General features: G+C 38.1%; 1 protein-coding gene and 1 pseudogene across 1 annotated transcript; one reads left to right on the top strand and one right to left on the bottom strand.

The window, feature by feature from the left end:
* The first annotated feature begins 3915 nt into the window (after positions 1 to 3915).
* On the top strand, positions 3916 to 6143 carry LOC144633544 (uncharacterized; annotated as a pseudogene).
* A 6782-nt stretch (positions 6144 to 12925) lies between these two features.
* Positions 12926 to 26368, bottom strand: LOC144632920 (uncharacterized). Its single transcript, XM_078491684.1, has 9 exons — positions 26280 to 26368; positions 25220 to 25490; positions 24399 to 24499; positions 22770 to 22862; positions 22058 to 22150; positions 20326 to 20446; positions 19160 to 19196; positions 17745 to 17871; positions 12926 to 14425 (listed from the first exon to the last, which is right to left on the bottom strand). The coding sequence occupies exons 2-9, from the start codon at positions 25479 to 25481 to the stop codon at positions 13904 to 13906; spliced, it is 1356 nt and encodes a 451-aa protein (XP_078347810.1). The 5' UTR covers positions 25482 to 25490; positions 26280 to 26368; the 3' UTR covers positions 12926 to 13903.
* Between the last annotated feature and the right edge of the window lie 949 nt (positions 26369 to 27317).

Raw genomic sequence — 27317 nt, 5'->3', positions numbered from 1 at the left:
ATAAAACAATTAAAAATAGAGCATCGTAGCACTTTAACATCCTTCTGGAAGGGAGAGTGGTGCCAAGTTAGTTAGCAATTGTTAATTTGGTTTCGTACTCCTTCTGAGTTCTTCTGAGAAAACGAAATTAAAAAGTTTCCAACATTTTAACATTTCATTGAGGTCACAAACAACGTAAGGGTCGGCACTTATTCTTGCCTGACTTCTCTTCAGTATTCTCCAGCAGTACACAAGTGGATTCAACAACTGAGGAGTTTAAACAAGCCAACGAGGTAGAAATGTTCCACGCAAGTAATGTGTTCGAGTTTGGCCTTATCACAATTGTTACTGCTGCAGTAATACCGAAAGGAAGATAGCAAGCAATCATAAGACAAAAATTTAAAATCATGGTGTTTAGTGACTTTCTGTATTGACCCATACTGCAATGGTTTCCGCCATGTTGTTGTGGTGTTGGATTTGTCTGTTGTTTGTGGATTTGGCGTTGATGACAGCGTATAATGTATGATATGGAAGTGATCACAATGCAGCAAACAATCAAAATCATCACGTAAGGATCTCGAATGGCACAGTGTACTTCAATGTTGTTGAAAACCCCCGCAAAGCAGTACGCAGCAAATAACGGGTACACAACGATTCCAACTCCTAGACCTGAGAAAGCCAAACTACAGAATAACGCTTTGGTTGGGGCGTGCAAGCCTTGACATTTTGAAAGAGCGTGCAGAATAAGCGAGTTCTCAAAGATTAACAAGATTGCAAAAATCAACACTTGAAACTCCTTGAATTGTATGCACAGCAGTAGTTGTAGATGATTCACGAAGATGCAATAATCTTAGATGACAATACATTTCTTTATAAAGTTTCAAGTTTACTTATTGAACAAACGTTATGATATTCTCCAGAGTTCATCACTTGCCTTCGCCTTCGCCTTCGCAGAGCCAGTTGATCCTTTTATGTAAACTAAGTTGCACCTGCGCGCATGCACGCGGGGAAAAAAATGAGCAGCTTTAATATTGAAATTGAAGTCAAAAATTTTATGTTGTATGCAAATTAATTACCTTGCTGGAAGCTTACATTTTTAAGGTTTTACCTCTAGTTTATACCTTAGAGGAAAGCCAACTTTTAACATTAATATATCGTATCAGTTAGAGAGCAACACCAAAAAAATATTTAAGAAAGGTTTTTAAATGGTGCGTAGTGCATAATGTTTCCAACTGTTTGCTGATGGAAAATGATGCTAAGCTATTAGAAATATCAATAAGGCGTTTGCTCTTATAGTCCAATTTTCTTGTATTAGTTTTTGAAGGCTGTGTGACATGCATGAGGCAGTTAAGTCACCCATACGCTTTTTTTGGCAACAAACGTTTTTATGTAGAGTATACAGGTTTGAGCACTGAAGCGGCACGAGTAAAACGCAATTTCATACAAGCAGAAATATTACATCAGTTGTGGTTCTTTTAATTACAAATCTGGAACTCGACAAAAACTCCGATGTTGGAGCTCGTGGTGTGATATAAATTGCTCCGCTTCTTTAATTGTGATGCAAATATACTTTTGATGGTCGCCCCTGCGTTAACTCGTGTCGTTACTACAAAGTGTCAGCTAGCGCATCGAAGAATTTCTTTAAGTATTTGAAAACACCAAAAAGCCTTCAGGTATAAGCACACGTCTGCCAGCGAATGGAAAAATCACTCATTGTTTTGCGTGAACACACTTGGCAGAAAAGCTTATAGGGGAAAATAAGTAGAAATTAAAACCGGATAAGGTCATTCAGCAATATTATATCTTATTAACCACGTGCGAAGGCCGTACTGGGCGAATATTGGCCCGAGGTCTTGACAGTACGACTGAAAACTTTGTGTAGTGACAATTGCTACCTAGTAGATGATCGTCATGGATAGTAAAGAGACTTTACTATCCATGATGTCGTGGAAAACAATGTGCGGCAAAACTTTTACGGCGCACTAGTTATAATTATTTCTGTGTAAGCCGGGTCGCTTCATTTTCAAAGCAACAAAAACTCGGAAAATGTTTTGCAAAAAACAAATCTTGCAAAAATCTTGCGCTAAATCGCCCGGGATTTAGCGCGGGATCATCCGGGACAAAACCCGGTCCGATACTTAGAAAATATCGGCCCTCGCGGGACCGGAAATAAAGTAATCTGATTGGCTGATTTAGTTATTGGCCCTCGGACCGCCTTAGCAGTGTAATAAGCGAACTTATTGACTTTGCTTTCACTTACTGAGCGGATCTAAACTAATTTTTCCTGTTGCTTGTAATCTTGTAATCATGATTTTTCAATAACGAATATCAATTAATTGTAACATATTTATCTAAGTTAAGATGATGGCCTAGCGGTCATTGGATATGCTACATTTTGGTTTTTTTTTAACTCACCTTATGACCGTATGCAATGCAGATCTCCTCAGAGAAGAAGAAGAAAAAGCCTTTATTTAATAGGGTAACTCCGTCAGCTTTACAATAAAAACTGTTATCCTAAGAGGCCCTAGTAAAAAGTAAAAATTAAAAAGTCGCTAAGGGTCTTACAATGTACCTAAAATGGAAGTTAAAAATATTAAAATATATAAGAGATACTAAGATATAAGCTAAAATTATGTTACATTTGTATAAAATTGAAAAATTTAAAAATTATATATTGTTTTGATAAGAGTTATAAATTTGACAACCGGAGTAATAAAAATATTGTTTCGCGGCTTCTGTCCGTACTTTCGGCAAATGCAATAAATCAGCCTGCCTTGTTTGTCTTAGTGCCACATCTCTATTAAAAGTAAAATAATTCTTGAAAAATTGGGGGACTTTTCCATCAATACACCTACGAACTAAATTAAAAACATGTCTCTGGCGTCTTGTCTCTGTTGTCTCATAGGCAAGATGCTTTAAGGCCTCATCACTGTTATGATGTTTTACGATCAGCCGTGCAGCCCTCCTGTGCAGTTTTTCTATGAGATCAGAATTGACCTTCCTTGAGTATTTCCACCTGTATGAAATTACGTCTCTTCCCGTTGCTTTTATGTTCAGAACTGTATTGGTTTCAAAACAAGAAAACTTTCTCATGAAAAGGGCTTATTTGATATAGGCAGTATGCCTCACGTGGCCTTCACAAAACAATTACATGTAAATTGGACTAAAAGAGAAAACGCATTATTGACGTTTTTCGCTTTCACATCATTTTGCATCGGGACATTTTTAATCCAGAAGACAAGGAACCATTCTTGGTTAGATTATTCTCCCTGAACTTACATACAAACTGATTACTCCAAAAGGGACAGTTGGAAATATTACACGCTACAAACCAAGCCGAAGGTAAAATCGTCGATATCCTTTCATTTCTAAATAATTCATTTTGAGTTGATTTCTAACTAAAATCATATTTTTGAAGTCGACTTTGTTTTCAAGGTAAAAACTATAGGTAATACCTTAAAATGTAGGTTTCCAGTATAAGAATTAATTTCCACAAAGCAGACCTTTTGAGCTTTCATTTTAATCCTTGTTCACTTTTCTTCTGCATGTGCAGCTGCAACTAAGCTGATATCCATAAAAGAATCCACTGACTCAGCGAAGGTGAAGACGTACGGGTTAACACAAGAGAAGACGACCAAAAATGTATTCTTATGTAAGGTTCGCCCAGTTTCGTGAGTCATCGACAACTATTGCAGCATATACATTTCTTGGCATTGCAAGTGTTGTGCTGACAGATTTCTGAGAATGCGCATGCAGGTCAATATTTCTGGACTCGCTCAACGACGCCTGTACCTGGGTTCACCAAAGGGAGAGTTCAGGGAGTGAACCACATTTAGGACAATCAAAACAACAAATATATTACGCTTAAGTCCGGTTTTGTATACACTGGGAATTTTACTACTGGGAATGGGATTTGGACATAAAAAATGCTGGGAAATGGGATTTGGGCAAAATTTGGGCTGGGAAATTGGTACCCCCCCTTCAGGACCCTCGTTATTTGCTGCGTACTGTTTTGCCGCGGTATTCAACAACATTGAAGCATTCTGTGACTTTCGAGCTCCTTACACCATTGCCGCTTACTGCTTGGGATCGGTGTCTTTCTTCACGATGACAGCAATCTCTTTTGACAGACTTACGCTTTCACCCTGAGATTAAGGTATCATCAGTTTGTTACTCTCAGGCGAGTTTTGAGTCTTCTGTCTATTTGTTGGATATATAGAGGATATTACATGGTTGCGCGGAGATATGAAATTTATCTTCGAGTGTTCAAATCGATATCTCACGAGTGAGCGCAGCGAACGAGTGGGATATCGATTTGAACACGAGAAGATAATTTTCATATCTCCAAGCAACCATGTAATATTCTGTTTATTATATAAACCTACTAATTACGATGTTTTATGACGATTTTCCGAAGATTTCCGAAGATTTGCAAAATGTTGTCCGAAGGTCGTACGAATGTTTCCGAACATTTTCCGAACTTTTCCGAAAATTTCCGAGATATCCGAAGATTGCCGAAGATTGCCAAGGAAGATCGGAAGATGTTTCGACTTAATATCGATTTACTTTGGCTCATTCAGCATTGAAACACGGCAAACTTGTTAGAAAATGTTTCGAAATCGATATCTTCACATGTGAAAATAACATGTTATTTTCACGTGTGAAGATATGATTTTTTCGCGCGAAAGATTTCCTGGTATTTCACTGATGTTTATATAATAAATGGATTTATCTCTCCTTTTGCATGGTTAATTAGTGAGAATATAACCAAGATTGTCGCTGCTATCATAATTTTCTGTTGCGTTGTCATATCCTTGATTTCGTACATCAAAATAACTATGTGAATTCGTCGTTATCAGCGCCAAATCCAGGAACAACGGTCAATTTCAGCTCCACAGCAACATGGAAACCATTTCAGTATAAGTCAATACAAAAAGTCGCTGAACACCATGATTTTTGTGTTATGTCTTCTGCTTGCCTGCTATCTGCCATTCCTTACTGTCTTACCTCTAAACGTGGTGACAGGGTCAAATTCAAACACAAATTTGGCGTTCAACATCACATCTGCCTTCATTAATCTCAACTCTCTGTTACACTCCTTCTTATAAAAGCGTGAACACTAAAAAATATGTCTGGAATGTTTATGTTTAGCCAATCACATGCGAGAACTTCAGACCGCAGAAACCACAAACAACAAATGGGTTTCCATCGGTCACGGAGCAACTTTAGTTCTTATTTTGTTTCAGGATACACGCTCTGTCTTTTTCAGGAATTTAAAGAACTGCTATTCTGTCGTATCGAGGGCCATCCAGAACAAGGTTTCAGGGATTTTTGAAGGAAAAAAAAAGGACGGTTCCTTCAGCGACGTTATACGACATGGTTCAGTGCATGCAGGTGGTTGTAGACACGTCTAGACATAAGATGTAAACACGATAAACCAAAAATAAAATACAAAATTGTGGAGTTTTCGTTACTGATTGTAAATCTTTTCGGTAGAACAAGGGATTCGATTTCTTTCGGCAAACGATTTCAACCCTAAGGCAATCAGAGGTTCCGTGATCGTAAGACTGCAAACTGTAAAGGCTCCAGACGAAAATTATTCAAAATGTTGCCGTGATAACAGATTGGTGCAAAGTAAACACCTCAATCGCTTGATTTTCGCTTTTCCTTCCCGCTATCGTTTCGCTGATATCGAAGAAACGAACCTTCCTTCTATCAGTGTTTAGATAGTTGGGGTGAGATAAAAACCGGAAAATGCAAGCTTACCTCAGTTCAAATTGTAACATGCCATCAGGCGAACGGTAACTGCAGAAACGAATTCGTTACAATTTTTGAAAATTGGCGGCAACTGGGGCAAATCGTGGCGTCGGGCGCATTGGTTTTTCAATTTTTTCTATAAAAAAATCACTCATACATATTCTTCAGTACGGCAGTGAATGTTCTCAAAAAGAAAGGAATTACAATTAGTGTTTCCTTGTAAATTGGAGCGAAACGAGAACCGAATATTGTTCCGTGACCGATGGAAACCCATCATTCGTTGTTTGTGGTTTCTGCGGTCTGAAGTTCTCGCATGTGATTGGTTAAAACACAAAGAACATTCCAGACATATTTTAAGTGTTCACGCTTTAATAAGAAGGAGTGTAAACCCGCTTGTGTACTGTTAGAGAATCAGGAGAGAAGTGATTACTGCTTTGCCGCGTTTTGCTTGTTGAAAACTCGAAAATTGCTAGTTATTTGCAGTCTCTTGATTTTCTTTTAAATGAATTTAGAGGCCACTGCTTAATAAAAACACTTCTAAGGAATGTAAAAAAAATATTGCGTAAAAATATCACAGCATTGAAACTTTGATTGACAAATTTACTAGAGAAGAGATAGACCGTCTGAAATGTAGGACAAGCCCCTGAAGATCTGAAGAATTTGGCGATCATACTGAAGGTTATTAGTGCATGCCTAAGACGTGAATTATAAAAGACTTATTGACTCAAAGTATGTTTATAGTTTTTTTGGATGTGTTGGGAGAAGCTCTGACTTTTATAACTTCACGCAGGCAGGGTAAGACCCTGACCTTGTTAAACAAACGACTTTTTTTTTTTATTTTTTTTATTTTTATTTTATTATTTTTTTTTTATTCATTCACAAAAACAATAACACTTATTACACGAAAAGAAACTACGTAAAAAATTACTTACATTAACAACATACAAAAAAAGAAAAATTAAATAAATAAATAAAAGGGCGACTCCTCTGCCTAAAAAGGTTTCCTTTTGCCTATTATTACATCAGTTCATTATTATTATTTTTTAACAAATATTATACGCGATAGCTACTTCATATAGTTCAGTTTAAGGTTTCTTGGAAAGATGGTCTGAATGGTCACGCAACTCGGGTAATGCTTGCTTAGTAAAGACGTATTTCCTATCAGTCTAACTTATTAAAACGGGCTTATTTGCGAGTAACATTAAAGGATACGATATTCAGGCAAAATTTTGTCCTTTCCGCTAACACGTAGGTTAAAATTTCTCAGCTGACATAAGTTTTCGCCAATTCTCACCACGCAAACGAGGTTAGAAGGCAATTTGCTAAGCACCACAAGTCACTATGGGTACGAAGGTCATAGCTTTGTGTTCAATCCTCCTCGGTCAAAGCGTTTTCTCGGAATTCGGATAAAAAAACAATTACAGAAGGCTTTCGACACACGTCTCTGAAATGAAAGAAAAATTACGTGCCCCGAGCAGGATTCGAACTTATTTATTTCTACCTTTCCAAAGGCTTTCATGGTTTCATAAATATTTCCGGATAAATCAAAGTCTCCTTCGAGCCACCTTATGGTATGTGGTAATTATTCGATGAACATTTGCCCCTTTTTCGAACTAAAAAGTGTTCCATTTGTAAGGTGTTTTAGTTATTCCGCAATGATCCGGGGACCACGCTAATAACTTTCTGTTTAAATATATACAGTAAGTAGTTGCTCATTTGTGACTGATTAGCAGAGCCCACCTCGTTTCCAGGGACTCCCCCAGCCTCCAGTTCTTGCTCGGAGGGGGGGGGAGACCCTGGGAACGAGGTTATAGTACATAGCCATCGTGTGAGAGAATCATGTCGCGGAGAGAAATGAGGGATTAATCATAGTCTAGCTTTTTGATCATGGACGAAGATTAATCATTTTTTTCGTAGTTACAAGTCTGTGCAAAGTGTCACCTATATGAAAACTGCAAAAAGTCTGTCCTTAGTGTACCATAGTCCATAGCCTGTCCTTGGCGTTTACATAGAGTGGGGTGCAGCGTGCAGAATAGCGAGTGGTAAAAATGCATTTCTTTTCACACTGGTTTTTCTTTCTACCACACTAAACACACTATTGAAAAAGACTACTATTTCCAAGATTATTATTTGAAATTATTAATGAAAGCTGTTTTGGTCAGTGCCTTGTGTCACTGTTATTTTTAGAAGAATTTGGTCCAGAAACAAAAGGGGTAAAGTGAACTTATAAAATAATATAAACCTGATTGAAACTGCTTTTGTTGTTACATGGCAATGTGACATTAACAACATGATAGAGGGTAGACTAATTAAGGTATGGTTGTTGAGTTGTTGAGAGAGATGACAGGAATAAACTTATTCTAACCTTTACTGTGAATTATAAACATGTTGCTATTTTTACTTGACATGATTTCTTCTATTACAGGATTTGATAACTAATTATAACGTAACACGAGATAACTAGGCTGTGAAATTCTTCATTGTTCAGTTCATTTATATTTTTTATTTAAGGTTGCCAGAACTCCTTATCTTTAGCAATATATTTATATTTAGTTTTTTTACTTGAATTCTGCTAAACTGAATTTTAGAAACAATCTATCATCGAACTGGAACAGCTAGGCAACTTAACTTCTAATAAGTCTACAGAATTAACATTGTTATTTTTTTCGGTCCGGAGGCGAAACTATAAACTTAACTTCGTTAAAGTAGTTCTACTCGAAATTTTGCTAAAAGTTAATTTCAGAAACAATCTGTCTTTGCACATTGAACTAGAACAGCTGGGCAACTCAATTCCTGACGACAAAATTATCGACATCAGTCAATTTAATTGACAATGTTAGTTTCTTTCGGTTCCAAGGTGAAACTACAAACTTAGCTTGACTGAATTACTTCTACATGAAATTCTGCTAAAACTTTAATAAGTTCAGAAACAATTTGTGATTGCACATTGTACTTCAGTTTCAAATTTTCTAGCATGAGCAGTTTCTTAGTAATCTCATCTTCTCCAATTGAGTTAATACCACCATCAAGGATTCCGATTGTCGTCAAAACGTCCTTCCTAATCAATAAGCTAATGTAACATTTTGTCCATCTTCTTCGGCAGCCGCAATCGTTGCCACTATGCTTCGTTCGCATTGGGAAAGTCGCATTTTTCACTTGAGCATTCTTGAGCACACTTTCTGTTGGTTCTTGAGGTCTTCAAAAGTGTATTTTGATCAAAGATGTAGCGAAAGGAACAAAAATCCGCCTTGTCGGGCTCGACACAACAGGCGCCATTTTGAAAACATGTAGACTGTAGTGCCGCTTTTGCTCCACCCCCTTCCCCCCACATATATGAACATTAGACAATGGCACGACTATGTGGACAAAACAAAACCTAGTACGGGAGAGAGGGGAAACCGTGTTTAATTCACTTTTAATGCGGATTAATGCATACATTAATTGTTTAACGGGAATGGAGTGACATTCAAACCCTCACTATACCTTATGATACCATAAGGTAAAAACCAACCGCAACAAATTCCGAGAATTGAAACACTCAGAGTTCCAACAACGTCGTCTTGCAAAAAGCCCGATGGCTTAGGAGCAAGGTAGGATCTTTCCTTATATACCCTGCTTAGCTAGACATCATTGGTATACTTATGATCGAACTCGTTTTTTAAGCAATATGCACGATCTAGTCTTAAGATTGCGCGCTTCGATCTATCTTTTTGTGTGGACCGTCATTTAATCTTCGCTCAAACGATTGTTCTTTTTTGTTATATTTTCTTAAGCAAATGAACGAATAATACAGTTGTTGACTCCGAGTTTTGGTAAAGGTTTGGGAGTTTTGTTTCCTTTTGGCCGCATCAGGAAACCAGTTTGAGACATTAATGTTTCAGCAAACATTCACTGCAAACTTGCCAAGTCCTAAGCTTGATGTAATTTAAATTTCCACTCGTGTAAACCCTTCAAGGGAACCGTAACATGGACTACGTCCCGGACACGTATGCCTCCGTGTGTGTGGCAACCTTAATGGCTGTAAAAATGTTTTAACTGTACAATTTTGGTTAATAAAACGGATAAAAGGAACATTTATGTCACCTTTTGGATGGATCGTGGTAATGTACTTGACTTTGAAGATCTCCAATATTTTTCAGAGCTCTTCAGAAGCTTGCGGAAAGAGCCTAAAGATCGTCAGATTGTAGTTTGAACGCCTAGCGCCTAATCTGAGTGTGAATTTTTTTTAACCGAATGGTGTGGACTATCTTCCGAAGATTTCCGAGGATCATTGCAGAGTATTGAACGACCTTACGACTTTCTCCGTCAACTTCTGAAGTGCCCCGAGGAATTGGACGAATTTAAATTCTACTAAAGGTCTAAAGCACTTTTTTTATTGATTGCGTAAGATGTACACGTTATGAAAGGCTTTGAATTTTAAAAATTTATAGTGATCACTACGAATGTTTTTAGTGCGTCCTTCCTCGGGTGTCGTCTGTTTTAACAAACATTTCTTTCGGGATTGCGTGAGCGAACGTAACCTCATGTTTAAAAGGAACACATCACGAGAAGCACACAACACGAGAAGCACACATGTTCCAACATTAGTGTTTTTTTCTTGAGTTCAACATTTGTAATGACAATATGTACAATCAATGTAGTATATCTGCTATTCTCGCGGCTTCTATGTTCAAAACTGTTTTGTCTTGCAGATAAACAAGAAACGTTTGACGCGAAGAGGGTAATCGAACAAGGAAAAATACCCCACGTAGCCTTCAAAACAAATACAATTCATTTTGAGCTATAAGGGTAAACGCAGTTTCAATCTCTAAACAGCTCATTTTGTTCCCCACACGCAGAACTCCTAGGTTAAATCATTAATCATTCATTAATGATTTATTCTATCACATCAAGGGCGTGAAGCTTCATGCTTATGCTGATGATGAACAACTATACGATTCGGACACTGACCCTGCAGCACTGGATAGGCGGATAATGTATAACGTTGGGATTGCAAACGAATGGTACAGAAACAATGGCATGCTAGTTAATCCCAGCAAACATCAAGCCATGATAATGGGGAAAACTGACTATGTCTTTTCCTTTCCAGTAAAGAATTCAATTGATTTATTTGGAATGACTGTGGATAACGAACTCTGCTTTGATGAACATATATCCAATGTGTGTAAAAAGATAAATAATCAGCTTAATTTTATGATACGGTTCCGTAAGCTCTTTCCGGCAAGTACACTGCTACGCCTTTATAAAGCTTTTGTACTTCCGCACTTCTTTTACTGCGGGCCCGTATGGCATTTCTGTAGCGCTCGAAATCGTGACAAGCTAGAGACGCTTAATAAAAGAATACTTAGGGCTATCTTAAATGACAGAGACTCCAATTACGATGAACTTCTGCAGCAGATAGGCAGTGTAACCCTCAGTGACAGGCGGATTCACAGCATGCTCATCATTATATTTAAATGCCTGTTTTTGCAAGAATACCCGCAGTATTTAAAAGATCTCTTCTCCCTGCGTTCTGTAACTTACTGCCTAAGGGGAAGTGATATTCTTCATTTAAGGAAGCCGTCTTCTACAACATATGGACTAAAATCTTTCAGCTATTTTGCTGCAAAGACTTGGAACTCATTACCAGAAATTATAAAAACTGCGACATCACTAAATGACTTCATTACAGCAATCCGACAATGTACTTTTAGCTAAGATTTTTTATCATTGGGGAGGGGCTGAATAGAACAAACTTTGTAAATTTGTATTTTTATATAGTTTTAATGTGTAAGTAGTTAACGGATATAATAATATTGTTATTTCTATTTTACTTGTTTTATTTTTTATTTTTAATATATATTTCATTTGTTTCTCGAAGAAACTAGCTTGTCTTAGCTATATAAAATTCGAGGATAAATAAAGTTTTTATGTTATGTTATGTTATGTTAGGTGCAACTGCGTTTACAAACAAGGAATGGTTGACTCTTCAACTGTTCTTTCGGTTTCACACCGTTTATACACTTGGGTGGAGAGAGGCACACTGTGAGAGTACTTAAAGAAAAGTTTCCTTCTCATTTTAATAACCCAACACATGCAGTAACTTTGGCCAGAGCTCGAACTCGGACCGCTCTATTCGGAGTCCAGCGCACTAACTATTTGGCCACTGCACCTCTCACACGTTAACGTTGCATGGAAAATCCGTTTTGAACTTACGATCTAGATGTTGCACTGGAGTTCTAAGCATGGACAACTGACATGATAATAATTGCTAGCAGCGAAAGGTTGAAACAAACATAAGCGATAACTTCAAGCTTTTATGGCAGGTTATTATTAAAGGGACTATGTCATCACGGGGATTTCGCACGCTTTTGGTCTAAACTGTTTTATGAAATTAGTCAGTGGTAGGCAACTCTACCCATGAAAACATTGTCTGAACATTTTACGAAAGATATAACCTTTATTTGGGGATTGAAATCATACTTCGGCTATAAATATCGAATTGTTTGAAGGCGCGCGGAAACAGGTTGAAAATGTTGGTTAACGTTTTCAAATTCCAATCTATTCGCAGCCAAACGCGCTTTTAAAGTGCCCTTAAAATAGTAATTGTTAATACAAATTTACCAATATTTTTAAGTTTCCTACGACACAAATTTGGGTTATTCAAAAATTTGCTAAAATTCGTGACATAATCCCTTTAAGGTGGGTAGAGCGCCGGACTACCATGCGGGAGGTATCGGGTTCGAGTCCCAGACCGGACCAACACTCAGGGTCTTAAAATAACTGAGGAGAATATGCTGCCTTTGCAATAACAACTGCAAATGGTTAGATATTCTAGTCTTCTCGGATAAGGACGATAAACCGTAGGCCCCGTCTCCTGCATCTTCAGTGTTATGGTCAGCAGGGGACGTAAAAGAACCCACACACTTAACGTAAAGAGTAGGGCACGAAGTTCCCGGTGTTGTGGTCTGGTCTTTGCCCATTGTGCCGTTGTACTGTTGAAATGCTCGGTGATATTAGCTATGTTAAAAGCTACTCTACAATCCGAGGGCAAACAAAGTATTCACTTCACTTCACTTCACAACGTTTTCTTCGGGTGTTCACTGAATCTTTTGAACTGTAGAGAGGAACGCTCTGAAAACACAGGGAACAGAAATTAACTGGTCACTTAAAACGTCTACGGAGGTAAAGGAGGAGACACAACTTGGTTCCAACAGCAATTTATTCTGATTTATCTCGTAATTATAACTTACAAGCTTTACAAATGCGGTAGCTTATTTTTCATTCTCACAAGCGTTTATCTAAACAAGTATAACTTCTTCAATGTGAAATTTAAAGCGGGATTCTTTTGAAAATATCTGACTTTATTGGAATCCTAGATTTATTTTCACTATATACCATTACCCAATACGCTAATGGTAATAAAACACTTAAGATTAAAGTGTAAAGTCCAAAGTAAAAAATTAGACCAATAATAGTAACAAGTCCTGAAGTACACGAAATCTTCCCAAAGTAGTCAAATAAAAATGCACTTAAAACAAACATCATGGTTGCTTTTGAAAGACAGGTCGAACACTGTCACTAAAAAGCGGATATGGTATATTAGAAATCAGTAAATAACCGAAAGTAACCCTGAAAAATGGTACCTAATCGGGCTTAAAAATTATTGTTACGAAAGAGCATCTATAATGTAAACGCAGCCAGTTTCGTTCCCAAAACGCATATATCCTAGATGTCAACTCTAAGCTTACTTTTACAAGACAAGCTAATGTGAAAAGATAAACAGATTGAAAAAGGTTTTTTTTTTCGTTAAAACTACTGTTGGCTTTTGTATATGTTTTTCGTAGCTAAGCAAACAAACTTAGACAATACAAAATTGGTTAAATAAGACATGTGATTAACCAAGCGAAACACAACGCAAAAACGACTCGACTAAACTGACACGACTTTAAGACTCTGACGACGCTGACACATTCTTAGAAAGCTACTCTGATTAAACGTTTTTATTTGCACTCTACTAGCAAACCTATTAAATAAATACCTGTTTCTTACATGAAGTTTAATGTTTTGTAAAGAGTTATTAAAGATAAAAGTTGGATGTGAGAGAGCCTACAACATGAACTCTGTTTTATAACCGGGGGGTGGGGGAGTGGGTCATTATCTTACTTAAGGTCTTAAAAATTCATCCTTACTGTACTAGGATGTACCCCATTGCTACGATATTTTTGTCTCCGTTATCTGTGGAATATTTAGCCTCGTTTCCACATGTGTTTGAGTCATCAGGAACTCCACCCGTGCCAAACCCGATTCTGGAATCACAAGACTTACAGTCATTATTTTCGTTACCAAGGAAACCGATCCTTGCTTTAGAATTGCCGATATAAGAACAGGCAGCATTGAATCCTTCTTTGTTACAGTTGGTCTGCAGAGAGGCCTCAGAACCAATCAGTGTTTTCCACGTGTCACGACCCAGTGAGGTGGAGTGGTAGTTCCCGTCAGCGATCAGTGAATACAGAGAGCTGGTCTCAGTTGTGTTGATGGTAATGAAATTGAGTTGTTGACCGATCTTCATACCGAGACATATCTTGGAAAAGGGCGTGCTCCAGTAGGTCGGTAACTTGGTCTCTTGAGAATCAAACCCAGTCTTCCCTCCACGAAGGTTGTACTCAGCTCTATTACTCCAGTATTCCGAGTTATAATGAAAAGTGCGCTGTGAAATAATGAGAAAGAAATTAATGGTAGTTCGTATAGTGTGATCGTCCGGGTGAGAGTAGTTCTGAGAAGAATCTGAGCGGAAGATGATACTCTTGGGTTCAAACCATTTACTGTAAAGAAATTAACAATATATAATTTTTAATTTCTAACTTTTGATAGATTACTTCATAACTTCTATCCATAACATAAGGCAGGGATGGCGCAGTGGTGAGAGCACTCGCCTCCCACCAATATGGCCCGGGTTCGATTCCTGGACCCGGCGTCATATGTGGTTTGAGTTCGTTGTTGGTTCTCGTCTTTGCTTCGAGGGTTTTTCTCCGTGTTCTCCGCTTTTTCTCCCTCCAGAAAAACCAACACTTCTAAATGGGGTCCAAAAGTTCGAAGAGGCGTTTTTCTTTATAACTGATTTCCGTTTACAGCATTCTTTAGTTATCATTTACTTCCCATGGGAAGTTTAGCTTTAAGTGGATTTCCACTGTTGCGTAAATAAATAACGTACGTAAAACGTGCGTTAAAAACCGTACGTGGGCAAATTTCCACTGTCGCGTAAAAAGTAATAAAATGCGTTTCTTTTTCACGTGCGTTAAACGTGCGTAATTGCCTGCCATCCTGAATTTTGGCGCCAAGCACAGGGAGATTGCGGATAACTTGATTCAGTTTGCCTGCCGCCATAGAAATGGCGCCTGCAAAGACGTAATAGACTCGCAAGAGAAGACGAAAATACTGCAAGAGGTATGGGTAAGACCGTTTAATTGTTATCAAGTGGGCCGGAGTACCACATGCCAGTAAAAGAAATTCGTGAATATGACCACGAGTCATTTTATAAATACTTTCGATAGAGAACATAAAGATTTGAGTAGGCCTTCCCGGCTTCCCGATCCACAGTCACGGTGACCCGACGCCAGCCGTTTTCTTTTACTTCAGTAACTGCGTTCCTGTAATTTGGGTCGATAGCCAGTTCCATATTGCTGGAAATTTTCGAACTTTCTCGGTTCTTCTACATCTGATGTACGTTTTAATTACATCAACGGCGATTTTAAAAAAATGGCGTCCACATGGTAAGTGGTGTAATGTTACAAACTCCAAAAGTATGATTGGTTAAATCGATGCGTAACCGCAGACAGCCGCGAAAAAAGTTGAAATTTTTCGTAAACCCTCACGATCGCTAAGTGAGTATACGTGCGTGTAACTTACGTAAATACCTAGAAATAAACGTGGCATTGGAAATTGGACAACGTCAAGTCAACGCACGTAACCGCGCGCGTAAAATTTCAATTTTACGTACGTTTATAATTTTCACGTACATTAACTTGAGTGAAAAAAAAAACGCGACAGTGGAAATGCACCTTAAGGCACGCGAATGTGCTCTATACGCAGGCCTTTGTTAGTCGTATTAATTCCCTGAAGAAGTTTCAGTTATAGACGAAACGCGTCGGAAATAAACAAAAGCTTAAAACTACACGAAGTCTTACTTTGTACTGCTCACCAGCCTTCGTTAAAAAAATTAAAAAGATTGTGTTCTATCAGCGATTAGAATATAGGCGCTGTATACGCGCGATGGAATTCTAGCGGGCATTATTTTTAATAGAACATAGCTGAAAACTATAGAAGCCCGGTACCCCTGATGTGCGAATTGTTTGTCGAATTTTGCTGAACGACTTCGTCGACTTCGCATCTATCCTCTTGTTTTGTTGTTTAAATGATGCTTTAAAGCAGCGAGTTTTTATCAGAAGCGTTTTACCTGCCTAAATGGAAGTAAGACAGTGCCAAATGAAGCGACTGATGAAGAAAGAATCGTTGAAATTTGTTGTTTTTCTATGGATTTGTATACGCCACTATTTTGCCGTGAACTGCCCGAAATTAATTGGAAATTATTTAGCAAAACAAGCCGGACTCACGCAAAACGCTTTGAGGTAAGAAACCTTTTTTAGCCACAATCTGAAGACAGAAAACTCCACTTTTGTTCTTTTTAAATCGAGTAAGAGGCGAATTTGAAAAACTTGCTGCGAAACGAACGCATGAAAATTTTTCATTTAAGTTAAATGAAATTGAAAACTTGAATGCGTAAATATTTCAACTAGATTTGTCGGCTTTGTGAGAATCTTTTGGTAGTTGGAAAGATGACTATATAAATAGGAAATATGAATGAAATGGTATCTTGGTTTATTTATAAAGCAGCCGCCAAAGAAAAGAATAAACTAAACTTTCACTTTTACCAATGTTGCGTGCGTTTGTAAAATGCCATGAGCGGCTGCGAGTCCTGTAAGTTCTGTGCTCTTTTTAAAGCTATAATCCGAACCGACTAGGAGATTGTTTTCCTATGTCCTATAAGAAAATAATGCACTTTTGAGGTCTATAAAAGCAGCTGAATGCCCTCGCCTGACGGCTCGGGCATCCACTAGCAGCTTTTAAAGACCTCAAGCGTGCATTATTTTCTTATAGAACATGGAAAACCATCTTCTAGTAGGTAAATGGAAAACAGCAAAACCGCCCTTGCGTATTCAATCAAATAGTTTGTTAATGAGGTCCGACCTCATCATAGTAATTGAGAGCGAATAATCTAATTGTTTTATATAATAGTTCTAACTTGTTTTCCTTCAAATGATGTTTTTTTTATTATTTCTCTACATATGAAATGAAATGCTATCTAACTTTCATGCTTCATCGAAATCGCGCACGGACTGAATTGTTATTTAAAACTTGCAGTTGTGTACATACGCACTCATCAATTCGTTCAACACTTTTGACATTTAAAGCTGATTTCCAGTCCGTACTGCGCAGACTCGGGGTTTGTTTTCGTTTTTGTTTTGAATTCGTTGAAACGTTACACTTCGTTGACAGCATACATGAAGTTTTTTAGTCCGCCATTACAGTTCGCATCGTTCAAGAATTTCCGATGAGCTGAAACGTCGGTTTGAAATAGCATCAAGGTTCTTCTACTTGTTATTATTTGTTCTGCAAGGATATCTGGCGTTAATAATGAAGAAACAGGTAAGTTTGTCACGTAATTTTTAGTTTTGCTTTGTTTGTGAGGCTCACATAAACATTGCAGCCGAGATTGCGCAGTACGGACTGTAATTCATCTTTAAACTCGAGCAACGATGAATGGCTTTCTTTTAGTCTTCTCGATTAGATAATAATACTTCATAACTTCCTCTGAACTTCGGAGAAACGAGAAAATGTCGCCATTTTGTAGACGACCTTCAGTCACTGCACAGTAATGGCTGATAGTGTACGATAGCTCAGCCAATCAGATTACAGCATTTGCATTAGTATATTAATAAAATCAAGATCATAGCACATCATGTGGGTACCTTGCTGCCATCAGTCTTCATGACTGTTGTCCATGCCCCATCTCCACATCCAAAATCTCCCATGTGACAGAAAACGGAAGTTGGTGCCAGGCCAAAGTGGAGCGTAACCAACCGACTTGTGGTGAAACTGTGGGATATTTAACAATTAGCTGGAGGTGTTGAAGTAGATATATATAGAAATATCTTGAGAACAGCAGACACGTAAAGATTTTAAGAAAAACGACAATTTTTTTAAGTTTCAAAGACATGTTTCGACAGAGCATCTGTCATCTTCAGTTGAATGGTTTACAAAGCACAGTGAGTTGAATAATAAGTAGAAAAAAATGCTAATTAAGACAAGTAGTAACAACAGAACGTGAAAATGTGTGAATTAGAAGGATAATTTTAGATTTACATGGTGTAATTGCTGATTGAGGCAAGGTAGTTCCTTTTGAATATGGATAGCCTCCTTTATCTTAAGTTGAGAGCTGGTAGAGGCGTGATCTAAAATATGAAAGCTAGCTATTGAACACAAGGAGCGACAACGTTCAGAATTCAATAGAAAGCTTTCATATTTTAGATCACGCCTCTACCAGCTCTCAACTTAAGATAAAGGAGGCTATCCATATTCAAAAGGAACTACCTTGCCTCAATCAGCAATTACACCATGTAAATCTAAAATTATCCTTCTAATTCACACATTTTCACGTTCTGTTGTTACTACTTGTCTTAATTAGCTTTTTTTCTACTTATTATTCAACTCACTGTGCTTTGTAAACCATTCAACTGAAGATGACAGATGCTCTGTCGAAACATGTCTTTGAAAGTTAAAAAAATTGTCGTTTTTCTTAAAATATAGAAATATATAGAAATTGAAGAGAAAGACCAAGGACGGACAACTTCTGGCTAAGATGACATAAAATATAAAAATTTACTAAAAACGTTTCGGTCGTACGACCTTCATCAGTTTACAGCGCGTGATTAAATAAATATATATACATATATATGTAGGCTTTAAGCTATATCTTTTTCCCCTTTCAAACAGTTTTTCTTTTATATTAATTTTATAACTTAAAGGCGGGATAATTTTTACACCAAAATTGTGCAATAAAAATATGTAGGTCACCATCCTTGTTTACTAGAAAACGACGATTTATCTCCTTCTGGAGAAGAGCCGTATAGAAAAAGCCGCCATTTTGTTGATAAGCGTCAAATCCTGCGCAGTGATCGGAGGATGCGCAATAAAATACTGAGGAATCACTTCAAAAAAAAAAAAAAAAAAAAAAAAAAAAAACATAAAAATCGAAATGTCTTGTGAATATCTCGTGAATCGATGACAAATATCGATATGTAAGTGTATTGTTTATGTTCTCACTGATAAGATAAGATCCTGGGGGATAAGATCCAAACATATGCATTGACATGTAATGACTTACTTGTATGCATCATAGAGCTCATGGCATGACTTCGCAGCTGAAAGAATTTTAAAATGGAAATAGGTTAGACAGAACAAACTTTTTTATATTTTATTATAACCCACCGATGAATTTTTGCGCGCACTCAATAATTGGACACAAATACATCACGTGGTACAAAATCGCACGACGGGTATCAGACAATATACCCCGTCCGATTTGATATCCATCAAACGAGTTTTTAGACAATTATAAGGAAAACGAACAAAGTCATCTTTTCAGGTCTAACTTTTTAGTCAAATCATAGTGTTAAAAATATTACGAAAGCCAAACAACTTGCGTTTATTTCAGCCGCAGTTATGCCGTGATTTGTAGGTTTTTCCCATTAACTGGCGATAAAGCGCGTTGTGGAAATTGACCGGAAGGTTATAAAATAAATAAACCCCTTTCACAGTTACCCGCGAAGCTTCGCTTCTCGGCCAACTGTTTATTTTTTGGACAATCCTTCAGGTTTGGACACTATCCTTCAATATACCAGCCGCCTGAAAGGCTTTATTTACTAATTATCCTGTGAATTTGACAAGAATATCTCCTGAATTGGCTAAAATGTCTAAAATCAGACGATATTCCAAAAGACTGAGCAGGATAATTGTTGTAATGTTTAATAAATGAGCAGCAGTGTTTTATCAAGTTTAAAATACGAGGCGCAGCGGCGAGTGTTTTAGACTTGATAAAACACGAACTGCAAATTTATTGAACGGCTTAAAAATCTTCTGATGTAGATCAACTCATTCTTGCACTAATATTTAGATTTGGGGTTATTTTGGCCTAGAAAATTGGACGTAAAGTTTAGCTGTGTCTTTATCAGATATAAAAACACTCATTAAACATTAATTTCTTTTGTATTTTCTTTATGAATTATTAATGAGTTTTTTAATTATTTTTCAACAAATTGGCAACGTAACGAATTTCACAGCTAGAAAAACTGTGGTTATGCAGGGTAGGATACCTGCGTGTTATGTACATATGACCGATACAAATGACTTTCTAACCATATAAGGACATCGTGTGAATCTGTTGAATAATAACAACAGATAAGCGTGTTCTTTTTGCTGTGATGTCCCGGAGACAAGGTAAATAATCTGTTGATCCTGGAGACCTGAGATTTTAGACGACTCGTTACTAACCTTTCTCACAATATTTTCCATAGAAACCTGGAGCACACACACATGTAAAATTGCCCTCCACGTCCGCTGAATGCAAGATCCTCCCGTTCTTGCAGGGGTTGTTCTCCGGACATCCAGGAAACTGAGGAGAGACAGAGGCGATTATTGTACATCGTCTATACAATGCTGATGCTGAAAAAGTTTGGTTTTGCAGTGCCGTAGCAAGGGGAGGGGTCGGGGGGCCTGTGCTCCCTCCAGTTTTTTTTTTTCCCAAAAAGTCAAAACAGACCTGTATAAAATGTTGAAAATAAAATTTTATCTCCTGAGAGGTTTGAAACAATAGCATTTGTACTTCTTTCCATTTTAAACGTATGTAGGGTGATGCACAACAATATTAAACAGCCAAAAACTAAAACAAACCAGAAATCGTGGCAACAATGTGAAAAAATGTCTCAACATGTCTCAAAAATGTCACAAAAATGTCAAAATGTCTTAAAAAAAGTCTCAAATTCGCGATATTTGTAAATCACAAATAGCTCTTGGAGAACGCTGGAAATAGCATTTCCAAGCCTCTAGCCTTCAAAATTTTCTGGGGGAGCGTGCCCCCAAACCCCCCTAGCGGCTCGCAGCGGCTCACGCCTCCAGTGCTCGCGTGCACCACCGCTTATTTTACCCTTGCTACGGCACTGTTTTGTCGTAAGAGTTTGCCAACCGCCCGCTCGTACAGACTCTGACGAAGGGGGAGAGAATCCCAAGGCAACAATTATTGCGCGTTGTTCACTGTGTGAGTTGAAAAACGAGAAAAAGTGAGCGAGACAGAACTTTCTTTCGAAACATATATTCTTCGAATTAATTTCGTTGTAAGTAGACTGATCTTAATTCTTTATTGTGACAAAAAATGCTTCGCGCGACTCGCTTGTGTTCGTGTTTTCGCGTCGCACGCTTGCTTCGCACGCTTGAAAAAAAAAAACTGTTCGCAGTCTTCTGCGTGAAATAAGGACAAGACTCAATTAGCAAATTTAAGGAAACAAACGTTAGTTTATTTCCAAGCCTTAATTTTTAATATGTCTTCATGCTTTTTGCCTTCATTCAGCCGCTATACAGGCCTTTTCAACTAAAGCCCAAGAAACTCGGGGACGAGGTTACCCATGAGTGAATTTTCTTTGACCAGGAGTTGATTGTTTTATCGCCATTACACAATTTTCTTTTGTCGTGAATTTCGTTTTAGATTAATTGTTTTTCTCTTCTCATGAGTTTATTTAAAACGTGTGAGAAATTTGGGACACTGTACCACTATTTTTTGGCCGCTTTTTTACCAGAATGAAAACACGAAGCTGAATGGGCCAGCCTGCTTAATTTAAAATGTTACTTACTTACCAGAGTACTAAAGTCCTGTTAAATAATAAAAAAAAAACTGGGAAGCTCCGCTTTTGAATTTGCCTAAATCTTATGTTCTAAAAGAATTGCCTCATTTAGACTTAGAATACATAGCAAAAATCTTTATTAGAAATATAAGAAACCAGCGGAAATTGCCCGATTTTAACTCAGATGGCATGTGCCCAATTTGCACTGTAATGTCAAAACACTCCTGGCAAAAAATCGTGAAAAAGGCCTATTGGGAATAGTAGTTATCTAGACGGATGAATAAATTGCTCTCGGTGGGTCGGAAAGCGTAGCTCTTTAATAAATCATCACTTTAAATGCAAAGTGAATACTGTATTTCAAAAATACAGCGCTCAAGGGATCTTTTTACCTTTTTCAGAGTATCTTTGAGTACTGCGAGGTTCTCGTTCGTTTCCGCCAAGTGTGACGTCATCTCATTAAAAGCAGAGTCAAGGTTCTCCGTCTGAAATAAAGTGACGGCGCCTGTTAACCTTGGACATACATACAAACGAAATAGAACCTTTTTCATAGGGGAGGGAATAAATAATCTTAGTGTGCAGTTTATCAGTTAGTCAGTCAGTCAGTCAGTCAGTCAGTCAGTCAGTCAGTCAGTCAGTCAGTCAGTCAGTCGGTCGGTCGGTCGGTCGGTCGGTCGGTCGGTCGGTCCGTCCGTCCGTCCGTCCGTCCGTCCGTCCGTCCGTCCGTCCGTCCGTCCGTCCGTCCGTCCGTCCGTCCGTCAGTCAGTCAGTCAATCAGTCAGTCAGTCAGTCAGTCAGTCAGTCAGTCAGTCGGTCAGTCAGTCGGTCAGTCAGTCGGTCGATCGGTCGGTTGGTCGGTCGGTCGGTCGGTCGGTCAGTCGGTCGGTCGGTCGGTCGGTCGGTTGGTCGGTTGGTCGGTTGGTCGGTTGATCTATCTGTTGGTCAGTCTCGACTCGGTCGGTCTATCGGTCAATCATGATCAGTCGTGTGGGTCAGTAAGTGGGACAGCAAGCGTAGTTCAATATGATGAATTACCATTTTAACAGTAAAGTAAATATTAATATATTTCAATATATAGCTGGCGATGATGAAGGCTTTTTTTACCTTTCCTAGAGTATTGTCAAGTTCCGCGAGGTCGTTGCTCGTTTTTGTCAAGTGGGACGTCAACGCGGTGAAAGCAGAATCAATGTTCTTCATCTGAAATATGCACTTCAATATGTCAGCATCACATGTAAAAGATATCGTAATATTTTTTGTAGTTAAGTTACCATATATCTCAGCGAGAGAAAACCTTGTGAATTACTCTAATTTATATAAAAAATCAGTGGTAACAAAGGACTGACAATCTAAGTGTTTTAGCAACGTCTAAGTTGAATACAGCGTCTTTTTTTTGTTATTACAAACAGGAAATTTAATATTAATTTAACCTAAAACGATTAACAACGCAAATTTGTACTGGTACAAGTCTTTCACACACTAAAGCGTTGCTAATTGTTAACCAAAGGGAACTAATTTCGTGACAATTGATTATTTCTGCTGAGTTGCACAATTTAGGATTGCAACATTCAATGCAGGTGTGAAGTGATATTTACAAGTTTTTTTGTAGCCTGTTGTGAAATTACTTCCGGGGGAAGCAGTAAACACTAAAAGTTTTTGCTTGTGTTTAGAAGTTAATGCATCGCCATTAGAAAAAAAACAGCAACTGATTTACTGGAAATGTAGTCGTTAGAAATGGCATGTGTAGCCGTAAGGTAAAGAATAACGCGAGGAGAAGCGGCTTTTGGTAATATCCAAACGAAAATTTACTTCTCAATGTGGGGTTAAGATTGCGTGACGAGGCAAAAGGTAACTCTATCGTGCGTAACCTTAATCGGGAACCCTGCATTAAGCCGAGTAGAAATCTTTCTAATTCGAAAGGAAACAACTATTTCGATTAAAGGCAAGCGTCAAAGTTTACCATTTTTAACCAAGCCAAAGTATACGAATCGCAAAGCGTCCAGCCGTCGCGACTGATAAATACAGCATTTCCTTCGCGAAAATATAAAAAATGCTTGAACTGAAAGACGTTTGAATTCTTCCATGATATGTTCGAACAACAATGCCCAGGATAAACCTTCTACTCATACCAACTTCATGCAAGAAAGTCGATATCTCGAAGAGATCTTTAATTAATACTTATCATGTCAGATATTTACCATCGATTACCAAGATGGATAAGGTATGGTTTTTGACTCCTCCGGCCCTGAACAGGGTATATAATTTCAAGCTCCTCTGTCCTAAACAGGGCCTGAACCTGTCCTAGACAGGGTATGGCAGCAAGCCTATCTTCGATTATTTACACTGTTTTCGCTTTCGCTTCAATAAAAAAACATAATTTTATTTGGTGGGATCGGTGTTCGCATTTCAATGCGTCGAACATCGCTTACGGGACACAATCACAATAAAGTGTAAATGATTGTCGATGTCGTCCTTTGTCCTAAATAGGGTCTTCAAAAAGGTGTGTTGTCCTACACAGGGTAGGTATTTTAAATTTTTATTGTCCTGAACAGGGTCAGGCTTTCAAACCCTCAGCAGCACCCCTATACCTAAACGTAGGTCAAGTTCCCCCCCCCCCGGGTAATGACGTGAGTTAGTAGTATTCTATTTGTGCTGACAAGATGATTGTTAGTTATCTATAGCTACACCTAACTTACAGTTAGCTTTATTATATACATTTATAATGCATGTCCTTACCAAGGCCTGGTGAAAACTTGTCATATTCTCTCCAAGGGCTTTTATCTCGGCTGAATCCATTGCCAGGCTTTTGGCGGAGGCAGAAGACACCTGAGAAGAAGCTAAAAATAGAAAGAACTTCAATTCAGCTGTGAAACATTCATCATTCATGTAATTAGACTGAGTCTATTTTCTTCTGAAAATCTTTTTTTGAATCTTTCAGACCGCGGAGGGGATTCCGCCTCCCCCCATCCGTAATTTCCAGAATATTTAAGCAATCGCAATAAAACTTAAAGGATATAGTATGTCCTAGAAGCTATCTTTTGATATTCGTGACGTGGGATGTTGATGTCACATCACGTGACAATTACTTTATGTCAAAAAGTAAAGTTATAAGTGTTCAAAGTCAGCGCGGGCACTTTCCGTTCCGCCCCCCCCCCCGGTCTGGGGGGGTTAATTTCTTTTAACAATATTTTCCACTGCATGCATGAGAATTTACAAGCGTGAAAGGTAAACGTAAGGCACAGTAACCGGATCTTATTTCTCGCTTTCTGTAGCATGAAGTGACTGGGAGTATTAGGAGTCAAGAATGGTTCCTAAAAATGTCGCAGTGCTCGCAATGCTTGCAAAATTTTAGTGGGTGCTCGTTTGCTCGTGCTCGCACATTTTTACAAGTGCTCGCATGCTCGGTTTTTAGTCAGGGAGGTAAGTTTTTGAAAAGTGCTCGTTGCTCGCAAGGCTATTTTTTTGTCAATGCTCGTGCTCGCACAGAAAAACGCTGTGCTCGCATGCTCGCAAATGCTCGCAAAAACCATTTGATACCTCTTTGTTTGTACACTGACCTTCGTTTGCTGAGCAGTCATATCCACCGCCAATTTTCCCAAACATTAGTAGTGTGAACAGGAGAACCACTAGAGAAATTAAGCATAGGATGATGACCAGCGCCAACAGGGCGTGATTTGATCTTTGTGAAGTGTTTGCATGGCCAGTTGAGTTTTCTACATGATCCGTGATGTGCTTCTGTTGCACGGATTCTGCCGAGTCTTGTTTGTCATCTTCAAAGCTCTGGTTTATAAAGTTTCCTCCAGTCTTCACTGAACGCATCTCGCCTGCCTGTTGATTGTTTTGAGAATGGAGCATCTTTAAAATAATTCTTTGTTTTTATTTTTTGGTTTGCATGTCGGAATTAGAAAGCATGGAAATATTTCATAGAACGTTATCGGATAGAAGCGTTGAGCTTTCGTGATAAGACCGAATGATGGAAAAAAAGAACGTCGAACACTTTGCAGCTGCCAGTGTGTAAGCATATATTCCTAAGATCGTTTATCATGCAAAATTTTGCTCGCTTCAGGTTGCTTTAGCTCCACGAATCAGATATACATGAAAAGAAGCTCGTTTTCAAATAAATTTTCCTTTTTAACATAAGGGGCCTGAAAACCGTAAATTATAGCTCTGTTAAATGGCTATTTAACGGGAAAAAGTTTTCAGTTCAAGTCTGCATGAGCGAGATATTAGAGACAAACATTGACTCTTCTGCAGTGCAAATACATTCTACACTAGAAAATATACGGTTACTAATTTACATTTCCAGTAAAAAATAATGGGTTTGAACTAATAGAGAAGGTTTAAAATGGACGCTTATTTTGCTTAAACCGTTTTCTGAATTTTGGAACGATGATGCTTCATAACTTATATTTGAAAAAAAGTTACATTCATAAAGATAAGAAGTGAATCGATACAAGCAAACGGACTTTATCTATCGTTCAGGATACCCTAATGTCAGTGAGATAGCCCAAAGTAAGTGTAAAGTGGACATATTTAAGGAGAAAACAGTTTCCGTCAGAGAAATTCGACGAAGATCATTGTTCAAGTTACCTAGGACATACACGGAATCTACGGTACCTTAGTCAGTGAATGATGACCAGAAAGTTGATTGTGAGATCGCCTTAGCTTGTTTTAGTTTGTTAGTCGTCAAGGTCAACAGCACAATAAAGGACGTGTTAATCAGTTCACCAATATGAAGAAGCTGAACATATGGTCCAATTTGTTCAAAGGGCAGATAAACCTATCCGCTGGATACATCGCTATCCAGTGGATAACGAACAAAACTAACTGCGCTATCTTAGATTTGAAAGTGATTTATCCAGTGGATAGTGTTATCCACCCAACGGGCCGCCAAAAGCTGGCCGTATTTAACAATTAAGCTGCCCATATTAAAGGGACTTTTTAAAATTAAAATCGACTGAATTTTTTTTTTTATTCAGACCAAAATAAAATGTCTGTAATAGCGAGGAGGGCTGTATCCACTAACATGAATGATTTGATAAATATTTCACTTTTGTCTCCACCTTGACATGTGCTTTTACAGGAAAATTAAATGCTGGCTGAAAAACGAAAAGGAATGTTACTGAATATTCGACTTGTGTAATCCAGAAAAAAAAAACTGTTATAGAAAAAAGAGTATTGATATCGCAATTATCTGCCGAAAATAATTAGAGATTTAATCTCCAATACAGCCTGCGCACTAGGTACTAAAGCCACTTTATTAAATTTTGGCCCATTTCATATTTAAGGAGCTTCTTTGATTTTCGTGGCACTTAAGTGACCTGATTTACGGGGTCCTACTGTTGTTCTGTAACAGGGTCCGGGTGTTGACATGAACCATTTAAACAAAGTATTCCAGTTCAAAACTCCCGATTATTTTGTTACGCTTTTTGCGTTTACGATTTAAGTTTAAACTGGTTTTCTAATTTCTGGTTCTTTATTCGCCTCGTATTTTTTTGTGAACAGCTGCGGTCTCAGATAAACAGCATTGGAAAAATTTGTTTCGCTCAAAAAGACCTAAAACACCCGTGAAGCCGACGTTTATTAGCTGTGATCTATTGTTCTGTTGAACAATAGTCTACCGATTTCAGAATGCTCATTAGATTGCTCCCGTAG

Source organism: Oculina patagonica, chromosome 12 (assembly GCF_052425735.1).
Source record: "Oculina patagonica isolate OP01 chromosome 12, crgOcupat, whole genome shotgun sequence".
In the NCBI taxonomy this organism is placed as follows: Eukaryota; Metazoa; Cnidaria; class Anthozoa; order Scleractinia; family Oculinidae; genus Oculina; species Oculina patagonica.
Note: the sequence above shows the minus strand (reverse complement) of the source record. Positions and strands in the feature narration are given on the sequence as shown.